The sequence below is a fragment of the Epargyreus clarus genome, unplaced genomic scaffold (assembly GCF_041222505.1).
Source record: "Epargyreus clarus isolate Ecla_fem2 unplaced genomic scaffold, WU_Ecla_fem_2.2 ptg000033l, whole genome shotgun sequence".
NCBI classification, from domain to species: Eukaryota; Metazoa; Arthropoda; class Insecta; order Lepidoptera; family Hesperiidae; genus Epargyreus; species Epargyreus clarus.
This window is the reverse complement of record NW_027332238.1, coordinates 5,583,016-5,600,042: the sequence shown is the minus strand read 5'-3', so window position 1 is coordinate 5,600,042 and position 17,027 is coordinate 5,583,016. Positions and strand designations below refer to the sequence as shown.

At 40.0% G+C, this 17,027-nt stretch overlaps 1 protein-coding gene across 1 annotated transcript; it reads left to right on the top strand.

The window, feature by feature from the left end:
• The first annotated feature begins 699 nt into the window (after nucleotides 1-699).
• LOC140755594 (uncharacterized) lies at nucleotides 700-16,720 on the top strand. The gene is made up of 15 exons (XM_073090879.1): nucleotides 700-978; nucleotides 1,780-1,960; nucleotides 2,619-2,657; nucleotides 3,356-3,448; nucleotides 4,556-4,690; nucleotides 5,308-5,726; nucleotides 6,756-6,972; nucleotides 7,095-7,225; nucleotides 8,150-8,224; nucleotides 9,806-9,950; nucleotides 10,793-10,899; nucleotides 11,478-11,616; nucleotides 12,493-12,624; nucleotides 12,979-13,179; nucleotides 15,195-16,720. The coding sequence occupies exons 1-15, from the start codon at nucleotides 905-907 to the stop codon at nucleotides 15,360-15,362; spliced, it is 2,256 nt and encodes a 751-aa protein (XP_072946980.1). The 5' UTR covers nucleotides 700-904; the 3' UTR covers nucleotides 15,363-16,720.
• The last annotated feature ends 307 nt before the right edge of the window (nucleotides 16,721-17,027 follow it).

Sequence of the window (17,027 nt, the reverse complement as noted above, 5' to 3'; positions counted from 1 at the left end):
CTTTCCACTCTTAAATAACCTTTTTGCTGATTTTTTTTGGTTAAATTTTTGTCAATTTATTTTATCAATAAATAATTTTTTAAGTTTATTTCGCGAGAACTATCACTGAAAACTATTAGGAACTCCAGGTATTAGCTAATTACACTAATCAATAGCTTTTTTTTCAATTTTGTAGAAAATGCTCTGCTGTGTGAAGTTAGCAGAGCATTATTTCATTCTGCTTTATCTCCGTGAAATCGCCAGAACTATTCCTGAAAACTATCAGGAACTATAGAACTCATGTGCATGCGAATAGAACTCTCATTTTTTAGTGCTCTGCTGGCAAATGCTGTGCTAAGTTCACCAACATCTCAATGTATTGAATTTAATCGATATAAAAACTACTACCTATACAATATTATTGTATCAAAACAAAAATGTATGTAGCATATTTTGTTTTAAATAATTTTATGAGTCGGCGAAAATGGAAGATCTTCAAATTGAATAACTAAAAAATATAAAAGTATTCCTGCTTAAATAATTTTAATCGTCGTATAAAGATCGCTTTAGAATGTTCGATGTTTTAGGACTTAGGTGGATCGATACAAACCTTCGATATAAACATCGATATTCCTAATTTAAATCGATAATTACGTATTTCGCGTCCCTAAGTGCAGGCGGTGGCGTCGCCTGTCACTCAAACTGTCATAATGTAATTTATGTCAGTAGGGAATGTATTATTGTTGCTTAAAAAATAAATAAACGTAGAAAATAAACAAATGTATAGTTTTTATATAATTACTGTAATTAATTAGTAAAATTAGAGTCAAAATATCAACATGGAGTCGTCGAATTACTGTACAGAAGTCGTATAACACATTTCTATGTCATTAGTATTTGTTTTTAGTGAAATTTGCTTAAAAAAATGCGGTGCAGTGTTCAAAATTGTGTCAATGATACAAGGAGGACCACTAAAAGCCATGGAATCACGTTTCATATGTAAGTTAAGTCAAAAAATCACTTGAATATCGAAATAAAATACGCTTATAGATTCGCCAAATACCACTAATTGCATAGGTAATGGCTAATGTTTGTAGTCATTATAGGGGTTTAGAAGACGTATTTAGTATTCTTTGGTAATAGGTTTGGGTTATATCCTATAGTTACTACTGCATGCAGTCCACCTGATGGTAAGTGGCTACTGATACCCTTGGACACCTAATTAAAGACAAATAAGACTAGATTCCTACCTGAGATAGATCGCAGATGCGCCGCTACTCCTGAGGACTAATCGGAAACGCCTCGGAAAAGTATGTCTCCCTTACCCCTTCAAACCAGAACACAGCAGCGCTTAACACTCCTGTTATTAGGTAGAGAAAGGTGTAGTGGTGGTGCCTCCACTCCTGCTGCAGTTGAACCAGAAAAGGTTCTACCACCTTTAAATAATTGAGCAAATTTGTCTCTTCATTTTTACAAAAAATTTTTTTTATGACAAATTAAAGGAAAAAGAAAATTTTGAAGAAAATACATATATTTTTTCATATTAATTTGGTAGTTAAATTCCCGCCACTCATCAATTTAAACATTTCGCATATTAACAATTTTTTGGCTCGATGTTTCAAATCATTCGAAATGGACATTTTGTGAAGGGTGGTACATACTGCATGGTTTAAAATATATACCATCATACATATTTGTAGCGGATTGTTGCGAAGTAGTTTTGATCCTAACTTAATAGTATGGATTTCCGCAAAGTAACGCCTGATACAATTAGCTATATAAACACAATCTGTTTCCCAGATTCCCTAAGGAACAGAAGCTACGCTCAGCGTGGCTAGACGCCCTGGGGATGCCCGACTGGGAGCCAAAAGACAGGAGTGCGGTATGCTCTGATCACTTCCGGAGCGAGGACTTCTATATCACTAAGAGTGGGTTGCGGAGGATTACATACGGTGCTGTTCCGGTTGATGTCCGGATAAATGTAAGTATACATTTTTTGGTATTTGTAATCATCATCATCAACCCATTACGGTCCCACTGCTGGGCACGGGTCTCCTCTCAAAATGAGAAGGATTATGCCATTGTTCATTGTGCTGGCCAAGTGTGTATTGGTAGACTTTGCATACCATTGAGTCTTTTTTTTTAAGATCCGTTAGGTGTGCAGGTCTCCTGACAATTTTTTTTCTTCACCGTTTAAGCACGTGATATTTAATTTATAATTCACATGACTTCTATGCCATCATACATTATTTTTGTTTTTCTTGCATACATTTATGTATACATTTGAAGGTGGTAGAACCCTTTGTGGTTCGACTCCGGCGGCACCACCGCCACACCTATTTCTGCCTAATAACAGCAGTGTTAGGCGCTGCTGTGTTCCGGTTTGAAGGGTGAGGTAAGGGAGACATACTTTTCCGAGGCGTTCCAACTTAGTCCTCAGGGGTAGCGGCGCATCTGTGGCCGACCTGAGGTAGAAAATTCTGATCCTATCTGGGGTTGATTACAGTTGTCCATGGGCGGCAGTAGCCACTTACCATCAGGTGGACTGAATGCTCGTCTGCTACTCGTATAATATAAAAAAAAACTCAATTTTTTTACATTTATTATCTTATTTACTTAAGTTTCTATTGCACTTCCAGGGTTCAACAGAAGATTTAGATGCTCCAGCTGCTATGAGAGTAAGTTAATATAACAAAAAAGGATTATGGCATTTAAACATCTTGTATTTTTCAAAAAATGTCATTTGTTAGGATCTTTCATGGACTTAGTGATATGCCACTCGTCAAATATCTTCGTCCAATGTACATTTGATCAAATAAATTGGAAGACTTCATCCAATTTACTAGCAACACCGATTTTTGATCAAAGATTGTTCCAGCTAGAAGAACTCGTTTCCATCCGAAAAACAATCACCAAAAACAGTTGCTCCACGTTCTTCCATTTTCTCAACTATGCAAATTATAAAGCAATCTTGGACAAAGTTATTTATGAGTGGAATGGGCATCTGTCAAAGTTTGATCAAATGTTGGACATTGAAATTGGACATAGATATTTATAAAGACACTAGCTGACCCGGCAAATGTTGTGTTGCCATATAAATAAAAAAATGTTAAGGGCGAACAAGCCTTATTACTTGGGGTATGAAAAATAGATTGTAGCCAATTCTTAGAGCTACTGAATATGCATAAAATTTGGTGAAAATCGGTAAAGCCGTTTCGGAGGAGTACGGTAACTAACATTGTGACACGAGAATTGTATATATAAGATGAGTGAAATACCACCCTTACATAGACCTTACCATACACAATTTCATAAAAAAAAACACATAATATGACAGAATTATGCATAATGGTTTTTTATATTTATTATATTTCAGGTTTGCAGAGTGTGTCTGGCGATGGACATCAAAATGTATCACCTCAGCCAACATAAGTTGAACCTTGCGTACGAACAAGTTATTGGCGTGCCGGTAAGTGGTTTTATTATTTGACTACCTTTGCCCGCGGCTTCGCCCGCGTTTAAAAGAAAATAATATGTACATACTAACATACATAAAACTGAAAATTCGTACCTTCATTGGAATGACAGTGGCGCCATCTGGCGAAAATTCGTCGTACCAACTCTGAAACCTTCGTGGGCTCATGGACAACAACTTTGCTAAAGTTCATCATAGAATATCTTTGTGCTGAATTTCATTAAAATCGGTTCAGTGGTTTAGGCGTGAAGAAGAGACAACCAGACAGACAGACAGACAGATAGAGTTACTTTCGGATTTATAATATTAGTAAGGATAAGGATTTATTACCCTAATAGGAACCCTAATAAATCAAATTATTAGGGTCCCTATTAGGGTACTCAATGGGTAAAAACTTAAGCCTATTACGAAGACTCCGATGTTGTCTGTTCGTCTGTCTGTCTGTCACAGGCCTCTATCTCCTGAACCCTAATAGATAAACACTTGAAATTTTTACAGAGTATGTATAAGAGTGGCCGTTATACAACAAATACTAAAAAAATAAAAAAAATGAAAAAGGGAAGAAAATAAACGTGAAGAAACCTCTTTACCTTAGAGTTCTAAAAATTAACATATCTGACGGCCCCACACTGGTCTCTGTATGGTTGATGTCATGGACACACAAAGAGGAATATAAGCTGATGTTTATGTATTCGATTGATATCAATCACGTCGACGTCATCTATATTTAGGTATTGACTAAGAACAGATATTCAAATTCCATTTAGATGTCCGTCTGAGCGGGGATAGAATCTGGAACCCTTTACCTGTCAGCCCAATATGGTGGCTCCTCTACTCGAGTAGTCAGTGATACGTCAACAACGACATATACAGGGTTACTGAAAATTCGATACATTCCCTTGGAGGGGTAAAAGTAGAGCTCATTTGCAATAGGTTTTGTCATTAAGTACCCTAGCCGATAGTGATTTGTGTTTGAGATATTCAAGTTACTGTGTTTTTATTTCTAAATACCGATTTCAGGCAATAAATAAAATGCTCGTAAGTGAATGTAACATTAGTTGGACTGTACGGTTGTTTACTACCTATAATTTCTTTTTTCAGTTTACCGACGACGATAAATTACCGCTAAAGATATGCTGGGAGTGCGCCCAGAGGTTACTCTCGGCGAGGAATTTCAAGAATCGGGCCCTACGAAGCCAGACGATACTGTACGAATTGATGGAGCCTGATAAATATGTATGTACGCTTTCATACCTTGTTTAACCCCTTAGGGGACTAACAAATATGTATAGAGAAGATTTCATACCCTACTTAGACCCTTAAGGGCCAGACAAATATTATTATAGAAGATTTTATTGTCTATTTAGTCCTATAGAAGCCTTATATACATATATGTAGATGCTTTCAAACACTGTTTAGCTCCTTAAGAGCGTGGCAAATATCAACTCATATGTTTTCATAACTTTGATAATCTCTTAAGGATTTTGAGAAATATTTAATGAAATCTACATAGCCTACGATAGAAATAATATAGAGAGTAGAGACCCTACGGTAGAGATGAATTGTTAAAAAATATTTCTTACATCATAAATGTATACACCAATCAAAATAGCCATATTATTGAGAGGAATTAACTTTTTATATTGAAGATTAAAACCAATTATTATTAAGGCAATGAATATACACAATACACTAACTTTTTTACGTTGGCAGTATACTTTTTACAAAATTTTATCATCTAAGTTATTGTAGCACTCTTTTCGTATTGTAGCCCTTTTAGATCGGATATTTAGGAACATAAGTTCTACCTCCACCCGTTTTTAGGTCAATAATTCGTTAAAATTCGCTTACAGATAACAGTTAAGGACATAAAATCAATAAACCGCACACAAAAACATCTAGCATCTTCATTAGTTTACAAACATTTTGAACCAAATGACTGTGACGTGTACTTAGAAGATAATCCAGTTCTCGTTAAAGAAGAGAGTAACGGCACTCTAGAAGACAGAGAAGATGAAGAGGATGACAGAAGTGACGGAGAAGTGAAAGAAGAACTACCGAATCTACCAAATGACATAAAGGATGAAGCGACAAATGAAATATTTTTTGAGGAATTCGAGAATCATTTCGATGAATCGGACGATATGGCGTTGAGTGAGGTTTATGAGAAGAAGACGGTGAAGAAGAAGAAGAAGTTGAAAGTGGAGAAGAAAGTGAAGAAGCCGGTGAAGAAGAAAGATGGGGATGAGAGTCCGACGAGTACGATGGATAAGTAAGTTAAATAAAACATTTTACGTAAATTGTAAGAACTGCTACGATCAATTTGATTAATTCTTAAATTTGGATTTTCAATACATTTAAGAAACCAAATGAATATTGTTATAAGAGTAAAAATAAATGTAATGAGATTTTAAAGAATGCAACTAGATTTGCCACTTTATTATAATATTAGAGTGAAGTTTTCAATATAATAACGTGTATGTACGCAAAAGAGGTCTTCTTTGCTGTATTTATTAAACAAAAATGTTCAAGTACATACAAATATGCACATGCGCAAAAAGAGAGTATTACCAAAACAAAAAAAACTTACAAAGTGATCCGTGACAACACGACACGACAACTAAAGTAATATATCGTATCATACTCGTATATCGTACAAAAAATATTTGCTCAATTAGCAATATTTACTAGCCAACTTCATGGTGTCGACGTTTTTCTGTTGTTTTTTGGAAAACAAAACGCTCGTAATTTATTCCCAAACGCCTCTTTTTTTTTGTTAACGAGGGGAAACCTTTAAAAGGTACCCGGTGCCTTGGGCGCGACACGAGTTTATGTGGGATTCTTACCGCACAAAACCCCTCTGGCACAGTATAAGTATCTATACAGTATTCTATCTTCATACAAACGCACGGAACGCATTATACCTACGCGCCTCGACTTCGGTATGCACTCGGTATGCGAACAGGCGTGAATGTGCCGCAGAGATGAGCGGTCGGTGTGACGGTTTTTAGGTAGTGTTTTTTTATTTAAACAATTATATAGCGTCTGTATTAGTAGGTACTAACATGATTTGTTTCTTTTTTTAAAAGATTGGTATATCGATTTTTTACCGAGCTAAATACCTGGATTCATAAATAAATTAATGGATAGGACGACGGAAAATGATGTCATTATCCTTGACGAATGATAGATCCTTATACTGTGCTTCCGGTGACCGTCCTCGACGCTGCGTTGAGGTCTCCGGAATTGCCAAACTCCTCTAAAAAAGAACAACTTCAAAAATATAATTGACGTCCAACAGATACAAAACATCAGACGTGAAGCGGCGTAGAACAACAGAGAACATTGACGAGAGCCTCTTCACGATCACGCCGCTGACGTACGAGGAGCAGGTGGCGGAGGTGCAGCGCAGACAGCTGCAGCTCTCCTACACGAGCGCGCCGCACCAGTGCGCGGTGTGCTTCCGCGGCTTCCTGCGCAAGGACCGATATGATGCACACGCCCTGAGACATACTGACGTAAGTGTTTAACGCCCCCCCCCCACATATCCCCTTCCCCCCTCTCATCCCCTGCCACTTCCCCCAACCACTCTCTCATCTTCCCCTTCCCCAGACTATGATATAATCATTTATTTTTGCAGCAAAGCGGTGCGTACGAGTGCTTCATCTGCCGCACGCGGTTGAAGACGGCCCGAGCGCTCCGCAAGCACCTCACCGCGCAGCACACGCAGCAGTACAGCTGCAAGGGCTGCACCTTCGTCACTAGGAACAAGTCAGTTGTACTGTCACAGACACAAACGCATGCGTGTATCTACACTTAGTCACACACATGCAAAAAACACACACACATACAGTCGAGGTTCGTGCGCTCACACACGCACCAACAAACAAACATGTAAGCATGCACGCTGCACGCACACCCATAGACACAAGTGCCCCTTCGTCGAAAACAAGCCGTATTTATATGTAATCTTGGAATAATTCTTTAATTCACAGGGGGACACAATCCTGGGGCACAAAATTCAAACTTTGCCAGGAGCACAAAATTCAAATTTTGTCAGGGTCTCAAAATTCTAATTTTGCCAGATGCTCCAAATTCAAATTTTGCCAGGGGCACAGAATTCATATCTTGCCAGGGGTACAAAATGTAAACATTGCCAGGAACACAAAATTCAAATTTTATCAGGGGCACAGAATTCATATTTTGCCAGGGGCACGAAATATGAATATTCCCATGAGCACAAAATTCAAATTTTGCCATGGGCACAAAATTTAAATCTTGCCAAGGGCACAAAATTCAAATTTTGTCAGGGACTCAAAATTCAAATTTTGGCAGGGGCACAGAATCATATCTTGCCAGGGGTACAAAATTTAAATATTGCCAGGAGCACAAAATTCGAATATTGCCAGGGGCATAAAATGAATGATATTACCAGACTGTTACCAGATACACAAAACTTACAACTTAACAAAACGCCACTTACATAACTTGCCATGGGTACAAAGTACAAAAACATTCAGAGAAACTTAATTACCATTTTGCCAGGGGTACAAAATTTCTTTTTAGGGATACTAATGATACTAATGATCCCTTAGCTACCACATTTATTGATTGCACCAAATAATATCATTATGTAAATATTTAAACAACAAATAATATAATTATGTAAATATTTAAATAATAAATTGTTTACAGAGGGGTAGCCAGAGAGCACGAGAAATGGCACGCCGGTGCCAAGTACCAGTGTCCACACTGCCCCAGCGAGTTTGAGTGAGTATTCCTAATACTTACGAAGTTTTCATTATGTTTAGACAGGAATCCTCCTGTCTAAACATAATGAAAACTTCGTATTGAAGGTGGTAGAACCCGTAGTTCGACTCCGGCGGCACCACCGCCATACCTATTTCTGTTATAACAGCAGTATTAAGTGTTGCTGTGTTCTGGTTTGAAGGGTGGTAACTGTAGTGTTCCCGACTCAACGTCGGGATAGTACCCCATTTGGTTCGCTCACGCACCAACACGCCCGTCCTCACCGACGGTCTAGCATGACTGCCCCCACACAGTCCGCTCTCATTCCGTTTCGTATGCGCTCGAGACAAACTACCCACAATATGATACACTACAGTAACGAAGGCATATATATAAGGCAGATAAAGGTGGGGCGGTGGTACTTCGGGAGCCGAACTACAAGGGGTTCTACCATTCTTCTACAATCAACACTAATGGCGAGCGGAGCCATAATTAATATAATATAATTTAGGCGCAATAGATTGATTCTAACCTGAATTCTGACTATCCTCACCTAACCTAACCATGTTGTTGTGCATAAAACGTGTTATGTCTCGCCAGGAAGCTAGTCTTGGAGTAATGTCTTGACGGTGAATGTAAACTCTAACCTCATCTAAACTAAACATCACCACTTTATGTCGAATAAATAATTTTATGATTTTTTATCCCTTCCTCGTCCTTGTCAGAGTTGGTCACATCTTGTGAGACCCCCTCCCTAGAACTATGTAATATAATTTGCAATTTTACGTCTAGAACTTATTAAATTAGAAGCATACAATTAGAATTAGAAGAATATGTTTTTTTTTTAATCTGAACCTGACGATAAAGCAGATGTGCTACCTGATGGAAAGCAGTCAACGTCGCCTATGGACATTTGCAACAGAGGAGTCGCCAATGCATCGCCGGCTTTGAAGGAGAGCTCTTTTTGCACCTTTGAAGAGCCCCATGTCATAGCGCTCTGGGAATACCTCAGAAGGAAGTTCATTCCACATCTTGGACGTCCGTCCGTCCGTTGCAAATTAACAGTTTCGAAAATATTTTTGTTTCTTTTTCTATTACCTATGCGTAAAATAGTCGTAAAATTGTTCATATATTACATTTGAAATGTGACGGCACGGCTCCTCCCCACCCCTCTTTGCAGGTGACGTTTTTGACCCTCTCCCTCTCGCTTAACACTTAACGTAATTTGTGGATGCCACCTAAATGACGTGTGACGTTATTCATTTTTTTTTTTTTTTTATAATATAAGAGTAGTAGACGAGCATGCAGTCCACCTGATGGTAAGTGGCTACTGCCGCCCATGAACATCTGTAATCAACCCCAGATAGGATTAGATATTCCTACTTGAGGTCGGCCACAGATGCGCTGCTACCCCTGAGGACTAAGCTGGAACGCCTCGGAAAAGTCTGTCTCCCTTACCACACCCTTCAAACCGGAACACAGCAGCGCCTAACACTGCTGTTATTAGGTAGAAATAGGTGTGGCGGTGGTGCCGCCGGAGTCGAACCACAAAGGGTTCTACCACCTTCAATGTTGACCCCCTAAAACATGTTGTCTGACCAGAAAGCTGACCACATACCTCGGTCACGTCCGCATCAAGCACGTGTCGTGCTTCGTGTGCGAGCTGTGCGGCTTCACGTTCGTCAGTAAAAAGGGTATCGATGTGCACAAGAAGAAGAAACATCGTATGTCGGCCGTAGATAAGCTGGTGAGTGTCTTTATAATATAGGAGTAGCAGACGAGCATGTACCACCTGATGGTGTGTGGCTGCTGCCGTATGGACATCTATAATCGATCCCTGATAGGATTGGATTCCTACCTAGGGTTGGTCACAGATGCGCCGCTACTGTAAGTTTTAAGCTGACTGGTATATATTGCGAGGTACAATACGTGTACTCTTTTATTAAATGCGCCTAAGTCCACCTGATGGTAAGTCACTGTATGGACATCTGTAACCAAATCAAATCAAATCAAAGTTTTTTATTCAAAATAGGTTCTTTACAGAGCACTTTTTGAATGTCAAACTACCACCACTTCACAAGGTGTTTCGTTATGGAGAAGAAGCGGCGAAAGAAACTCCATAACACACATCTTTTAAAATAATGGATTTTACAATGTTAAACTTAACCTACTGGTATATGTGGCGCTGGAACTACTTCAGACCACACCGTTTTGTCTGTCAAATAATCGCTTAGTTTATAGTACGCTTTTTTACATAGCGTTTGTTTAACGACATGTTTGAACTTTTTTTCTGTGAGATTCAAAAATTACATAATAAAAAACTTCATATAGAACAGGTTCTAGCTGAAGCCGATCACATGCGTCGCCACGTAAGGACTTAGATGATCAACTCATATTATATATAAGACAATCGTAAATGTACTATTTGATCAATCAATCAACTGCACAACCAATCAGTTGACTATTTAATCAATCAGTCGACTACCCAACCAATCAATCAACTACCCAAGCAACCAACCAACCGATCAATTAACCAAACAATCAATTATTTGTTGATAAAACTATTTACGAGCAAAATTTCCATTCTAGGTAGTAGACGGTCCATACTGTGAAATTTGTGACGTGAGATTCATATCGGAGGAAGCACACGATCGACATTTAAAATTGTCTTCCAAACACAGCAGCGATGATGATCCGTGAGTATATAAATACAAATAGACACACTCACATACACTAAAATACACACTGGCGCAAGCGTGCATACACACATATGTAAAGAAGCACAGACTCACACAAGCACATACTCAGGCAAACACACACGCATAGGTACGTACATGCGCGCACGCATACCATTGTGAACACGCATACACACGTGTATATGCAAATGCGCACACGCGCTTACGTACATACGCAAACACTGGCGTACACGGGAATACGCTCGAATACTCGGATACACGTGTATATGCGTGTTTTCTTGAGCGCCTGAGCAACGTCTGAGCAAACGGACACACGCAATCTCGTACATACGCACATACACGCCCATGCTTACACACACACACACATACATACACACACACACATAAATACACACACACACACACATACACACACACACACACACATACACACACACACACACATACACACACACAGCAGACACACACACACACACACACACACACACACACACACACACACACACACACACACACACATACATACACAAATACACACACACACACGCGATGCACTTACTTATGATATTTGTGAACAGGAATCGAATCCGCAACGACTCTCAGAACGCGGGCGCGGAGAGCGGGCGAGCCGTGAGGAGGATAGAGCGACGTCCAGTCGTTCATCGGCTTCCCAGTGACGAGCGAACACCGTCCAGCGGACCAGTGTCTTGCGAACAGGTACCCGATGACACACAACCCGGGGGGGGGGGGGGCACACAAATGCGTCGAGGAGGGGATCCTAAATCGGAGGTTATACCCTTATGTCAAGGGATACACCCCTATATCGGGGATCGCATACCTATCTTGGGAAACAAATCCCTACGTCGGGGAACACCCTTATGTTGAAGGGACACTCCTCGGTATGTCGGGATATGTCGGAGACCTAACCGGAGCAATAACCTAAAACAGTGGACAGTCGTGCACCATACACTGGACTCATCGCCTGTGAACGAGTAGAACCCTGTAGTTAGACTCCGGCGGTACCACCCTTTTTCTGCCTAATAACAGCAGTGTTAGGCGCTGCTGTGTTCCGGTTTGAAGGGTGTGGTAAGGGAGACAGACTCTTCAGAGGCGTTCCAGCTTAGTCCTCAGGGGTAGCGGCGCATCTGTGGCCGACCTCAGGTAGGAATATCTAATCCTATCTGGGGTTGATTACATTATATTGATTACATTGATTACATTACATTACATTACATCTATTGATGTCCATGGGCGGCAGTAGCCACTTACCATCAGGTGGACTGCATGCTCGTCTGCTCATTTTACTCTTATATTGCCCTTAACCAATGACATTTTATACTATAGACAGGTTACACGCCCACTAACTTGAGAGAAAACTTGAGCGAAACTGCTTTTATAGCACACATGCACGTTTTTTATTTTACTTACCTTTAACTACTTAGACAAATGTTCTATAAGGGACAGAGCTATAAAGGACAGAGCTTTTTGCCCGCTTGCGTCGTATCTTTAACCAATTATTTTTCATCACAACCTATTAAAGATATCTTTATGCTATTTACATAATATTTGAACCCTAACCACTTGTTTCCCCAGTGCGGTATGCAACTACGGGACTTACGGCGCTACGCTCAGCACTTCAGGCGAGCGCACCCGGACAAGAATCGAACCAAGTACCCCGCTATGAAGACACCCTGTATGTGCGAACAGTGCGGTCGACTCTTCCAGGTAAGACTGATGATAGATAGCCAGGTAAGACTGAAGATAGATAGGCAGGTAAGAATGAAGATAGATAGCCAGATAAGACTGAAGGTAGATAGCCAGGTAAGACTGAAGATAGATAGGTTTTTTTTTATATATAATATAGGAGTAACAGGCGAGAATGCAGTCCACCTGATGGTAAGCTACTGCCTCCCATGGACATCTGTAATCAACCCGCTCTGAATATAGAAATGAATCGCGTCGCAATAGCAAATTGTATGACTACCCCTGCAACAACTTTGAAGCGGACTAGCAGTTTGACGTTGACTTTACCACCAAGTTTCTGCTACATCTAGATCTGTATACCGATCTTGTTCACAGAGCATGGCCCTCCTGAAAGACCACATGTGGGTCCACACCGGCGAGAAGCGCTTCAAGTGTTCGAGCTGCGAGAAGAGCTTCACCCAGAAGACGAACCTCGTGTTCCACATGCGAGTGCACAGCGCGCAGCGGCCGTCCTTCGAGTGTCCGCTGTGCGGCAAGCACTTCGCCTTCTACAACAACCGCCGGCGACACATGTTTGTGAGTGTAGCGGGGAGACTAAGCGGGAACGTCAGGCATTCCGGGTCAAATCGCGTTCCTCACATCAGTACGCACCCAAACAAACCCGGAATGCCTGACGTTCCGGGCTAGTTTCAGTGATAAACTAATTTTAGTCGCTAGAGGCGTAATTTGTACGAATTAACCCGGAATGCCTGACGTTCCGGGATAGTTTCGGTCCCAGGCTCTTTCTAATTACTATAACACATAATTTGTACGAACTAACCCGGAATGCCTGACGTTCCGGGCTTATTTTAGTTCCTGGAGTCATAACCAACAAGATCCACGCCGGAATGCCTGACGTTCCGGGCTAGTTACAGTTTTAAGAGCCAAACGTTCTGCCTTCATTTTATCAATATCGCCATAATTAGTAAAATCGTAATTGGGAAATGCCTGGTGGTCCGGACTACAATACTCTGTCAATACCCCTAAATTGTTTGGACTACATTGGAATGCCTTACGTATCGGGTAAGTATCAATGAACAGTGACGTAACAAATATAAACTCCTGCGAGAAGAGCTTCACGCAGAAGACGAACCTCGTGTTCCACATGCGAGTGCACAACGCGCAGCGGCCGTCCTTCGAGTGTCCGCTGTACGGCAAGCACTTCGCCTTCTACAACAACCGCCGGCGACACATGTTTGTGAGTGTAGCGGGGAGACTAAGCGGGAACGTCGGGCATTCCGGGCCAAATAGCGTTCCTCACATCAGTACGCACCCAAACAAACCCGGAATGCCTGACGTTCCGGGCTAGTTTCAGTGATAAACAAATTTTAGTCGCTAGAGGCGTAATTTGTACGAATTAACCCGGAATGCCTAACGTTCCGGGCTAGTTTCAGCGCTAGGCTAATTTTAGTCGCTAGAGGCGTAATTAGCACGAACTAAGCCAGAATGCCTGACGTTCCAGGCTTATATCACTTCTTGGAGTGATTAACAACAAGATCCACGTCGGAACGCCTGACGTTCCAGGCTAATTACAGTTTTAAGAGCCATAACTAGAAATAAGCCGAAATGCCTAACGTTCTGAACTTATTTCAATTCCTCGTGGCATAACCAACAAAAACTAAGACGGAATGCCTAATATTCTGCCTTGGTTTGATAAATAACATTATTAAAAAAATCTTAGTTGGAATACTTGGTGTTCCGAAGTAGTTTCTGTTGATAAATTCATTTTATTTCATTGCGATCTGTGAAGAGCTTCATCTGTAAAGATACGATGTATAAATTAGTCAGAAAGCTAATAGACAATCTTCATCCAGAATCCAGATCGACACGCGGCTAAAGCTGTACAAATGTACCTAAGTTAATCAGAAAACTAATTGGATCATTTCTATCCAGATCCACACGGGTCTGGAGACGTGCAAATGTAACTAAATAAGTCATAAAACTAAGTCAGTAATTCTATTCTATAGTCTGATTCATAATTAGGTGTCCAAAATGTAAACAAAGAAATGTCATTGTCAAAATACGAGTAGTATTGCAAACCCTAACAAATTAACAAGAAACGAAAACTTTCACAAACTCAACAAAAAACAAAAACTTAATAACTGCACACAATTTAAAAAAACGCTCTTTGACAACTAGAAAATATTCGACACGATCACAAAAATGAATAATATCAACTAGGAAACTTAAAAATGGCGGCACCAAAAATGTTTTGGATCACGATTGTGTTACCATTATCACAATTTATTTTCTACAATAAATCTTGTTTTTTATTATTTTTACTGTATGAAATGAAATTGACATAATATAAATATTGGAAAATGTGAATTGATTTTAATTTATTTAGATTATTATTTTATTATCGTTGTATTAATTTAATATTGTCAAAAATAAGAAACTACCATCTGAAACAATTTCTTGGTAGGTCAACACCTTTGTTTACATTTTGGACACCTAATTATGAATCGGACTATAGACTCTCACGGGTCGTAAACCGTACACATAAGTGTACCAAAGTTAGTCAAAAAACTAACTTAGCCACCCCATTCCAGATCCACACGGGCCTGAAGCCGTACAAGTGCGACACGTGCGGCAAGTCGTTCACGACGGCGGGGGAGCAGCGCGCACACGTGGAGCACGTGCACCTCAAGAAGCCCTGGCCCAAGCGCGCCCGGCCGCACCGGGATAGCTGGCACCGATGTCCGCCGAGAGAGGACTAGGTGTAGTCCGCTGTGAATGTAGTAACGAGTCGCGTTGGAACAGCAAGTTGTAGGTAGGGGAGGACTAGGGAGTGTGTAGCCGAAGTGCTAGTCCGCTGTGAATATAGTTACGAGTCGCGTTGTAACAGCAAGTTGTAGATAGGGGAGGACTAGGGAGTGTGTTGCCGGAGTGCTAGTCCGCTGTGAATGTAGTAACGAGTCGCGTTGTAACAGCAAGTTGTAGGTAGGGGAGGACTAGGGAGTGTGTAGCCGAAGTGCTAGTCCGCTGTGAATGTAGTAACGAGTCGCGTTGGAACAGCAAGTTGTAGATATCAGCGGGACAAAGACAGCACGGGACCGTCGCTGTCGGAATATATGCTTGTAGTTGTGTTCGACCGCATTGGCGCTCTGACTACACCTGCGCGCAACAACTTTAGAGCGGACTAGGAGTTTGGCGCGGATTATACCTGTAGTCCCAGGACTAGAATAGAGTGACGGTATGCCTGCCTGTCATAAGAGACGACTAAAAGGGGGCTTATGGGTTGAGGACAAGAGTGGGAGCTCGAACCGTACAGCAAGCAACCCCGAGAAGGACAGCGGTATGTGTGATCGCATACCGTCATAAACACAGTTATGCGGTAAGAGCATAAATTCAACATTCAAAAATGTGATCATTCTCGGCTAGCAACTGTGCTGCGAATCTCAGTTCGGAGCTTCTATACATAGGAGATGGTGAGAAAACTTAGATAGCGTGACTCAGAATACTCGCCATCTTTTAATGAGCCACGAGAAGACGCCACATATAACCTTGATTTTAAACCTATGTGAAGGACTGAAGATCTTAAATCAAGAGTTCAAGACTCTTTTACTATTTAATTGCCTAGAAAATAAATATGTGAAGGATTTGACTGTTGTATATAAGATTAAGCATGTTAAATACGGATTTCAAAAGATTTTTGTATTAAATACATCGTTGATCATTGTATACCGAATGAAAATATAATACCCATTTAAATTTTACATTATTTTATGAAACTCTGAAATTTTTATAATTAATCTTCTATGGCCATTCCATAGATTAGTAAAGATATCTCCACCGCCTTGTAATTGACGGAAGCCAAAATGGCTGACAGTTTTCCCATTACGTCTCCGACTGTCATAGTGTAATTTACACGGAATATTGCTGACATGTGCAGTTAAGTGGTGCAAAAACAACATGATACCGAAGAAAAAGTGCGAAGGAATATCGTTTCATTCGTAAATGCACCAAAAACTACTTTTCTTTAGTATTTTTCACACAGTAGAGGTCAGTGACAATTACAATTGTCAAAACTGGTTATATTTTCTTTTTAGGAATGAGTAGTCTTTACTAATATATGGGCTATTCTATATGAAAAAAATAATAATACATATATAAATTAAATCAATTGAATGATATTATTAATTTGAATCGTTATTTATTACTGAATTTTTAATTTACAGAACTGAATAATATTGTTTTTTCTAACCACATAATCTTCCAAAATATATAAAATAGAACTAAATTTTAAGAATAAAATACTTTACAATAATAATAGATAAATTAGTACAATTTATAAATAAGGTATTTTATACAATTCTGATAAATAATTATATTTATAATATTTTAAACATAATTTAGGTGTAATTGTAATTTATACGTTTTAT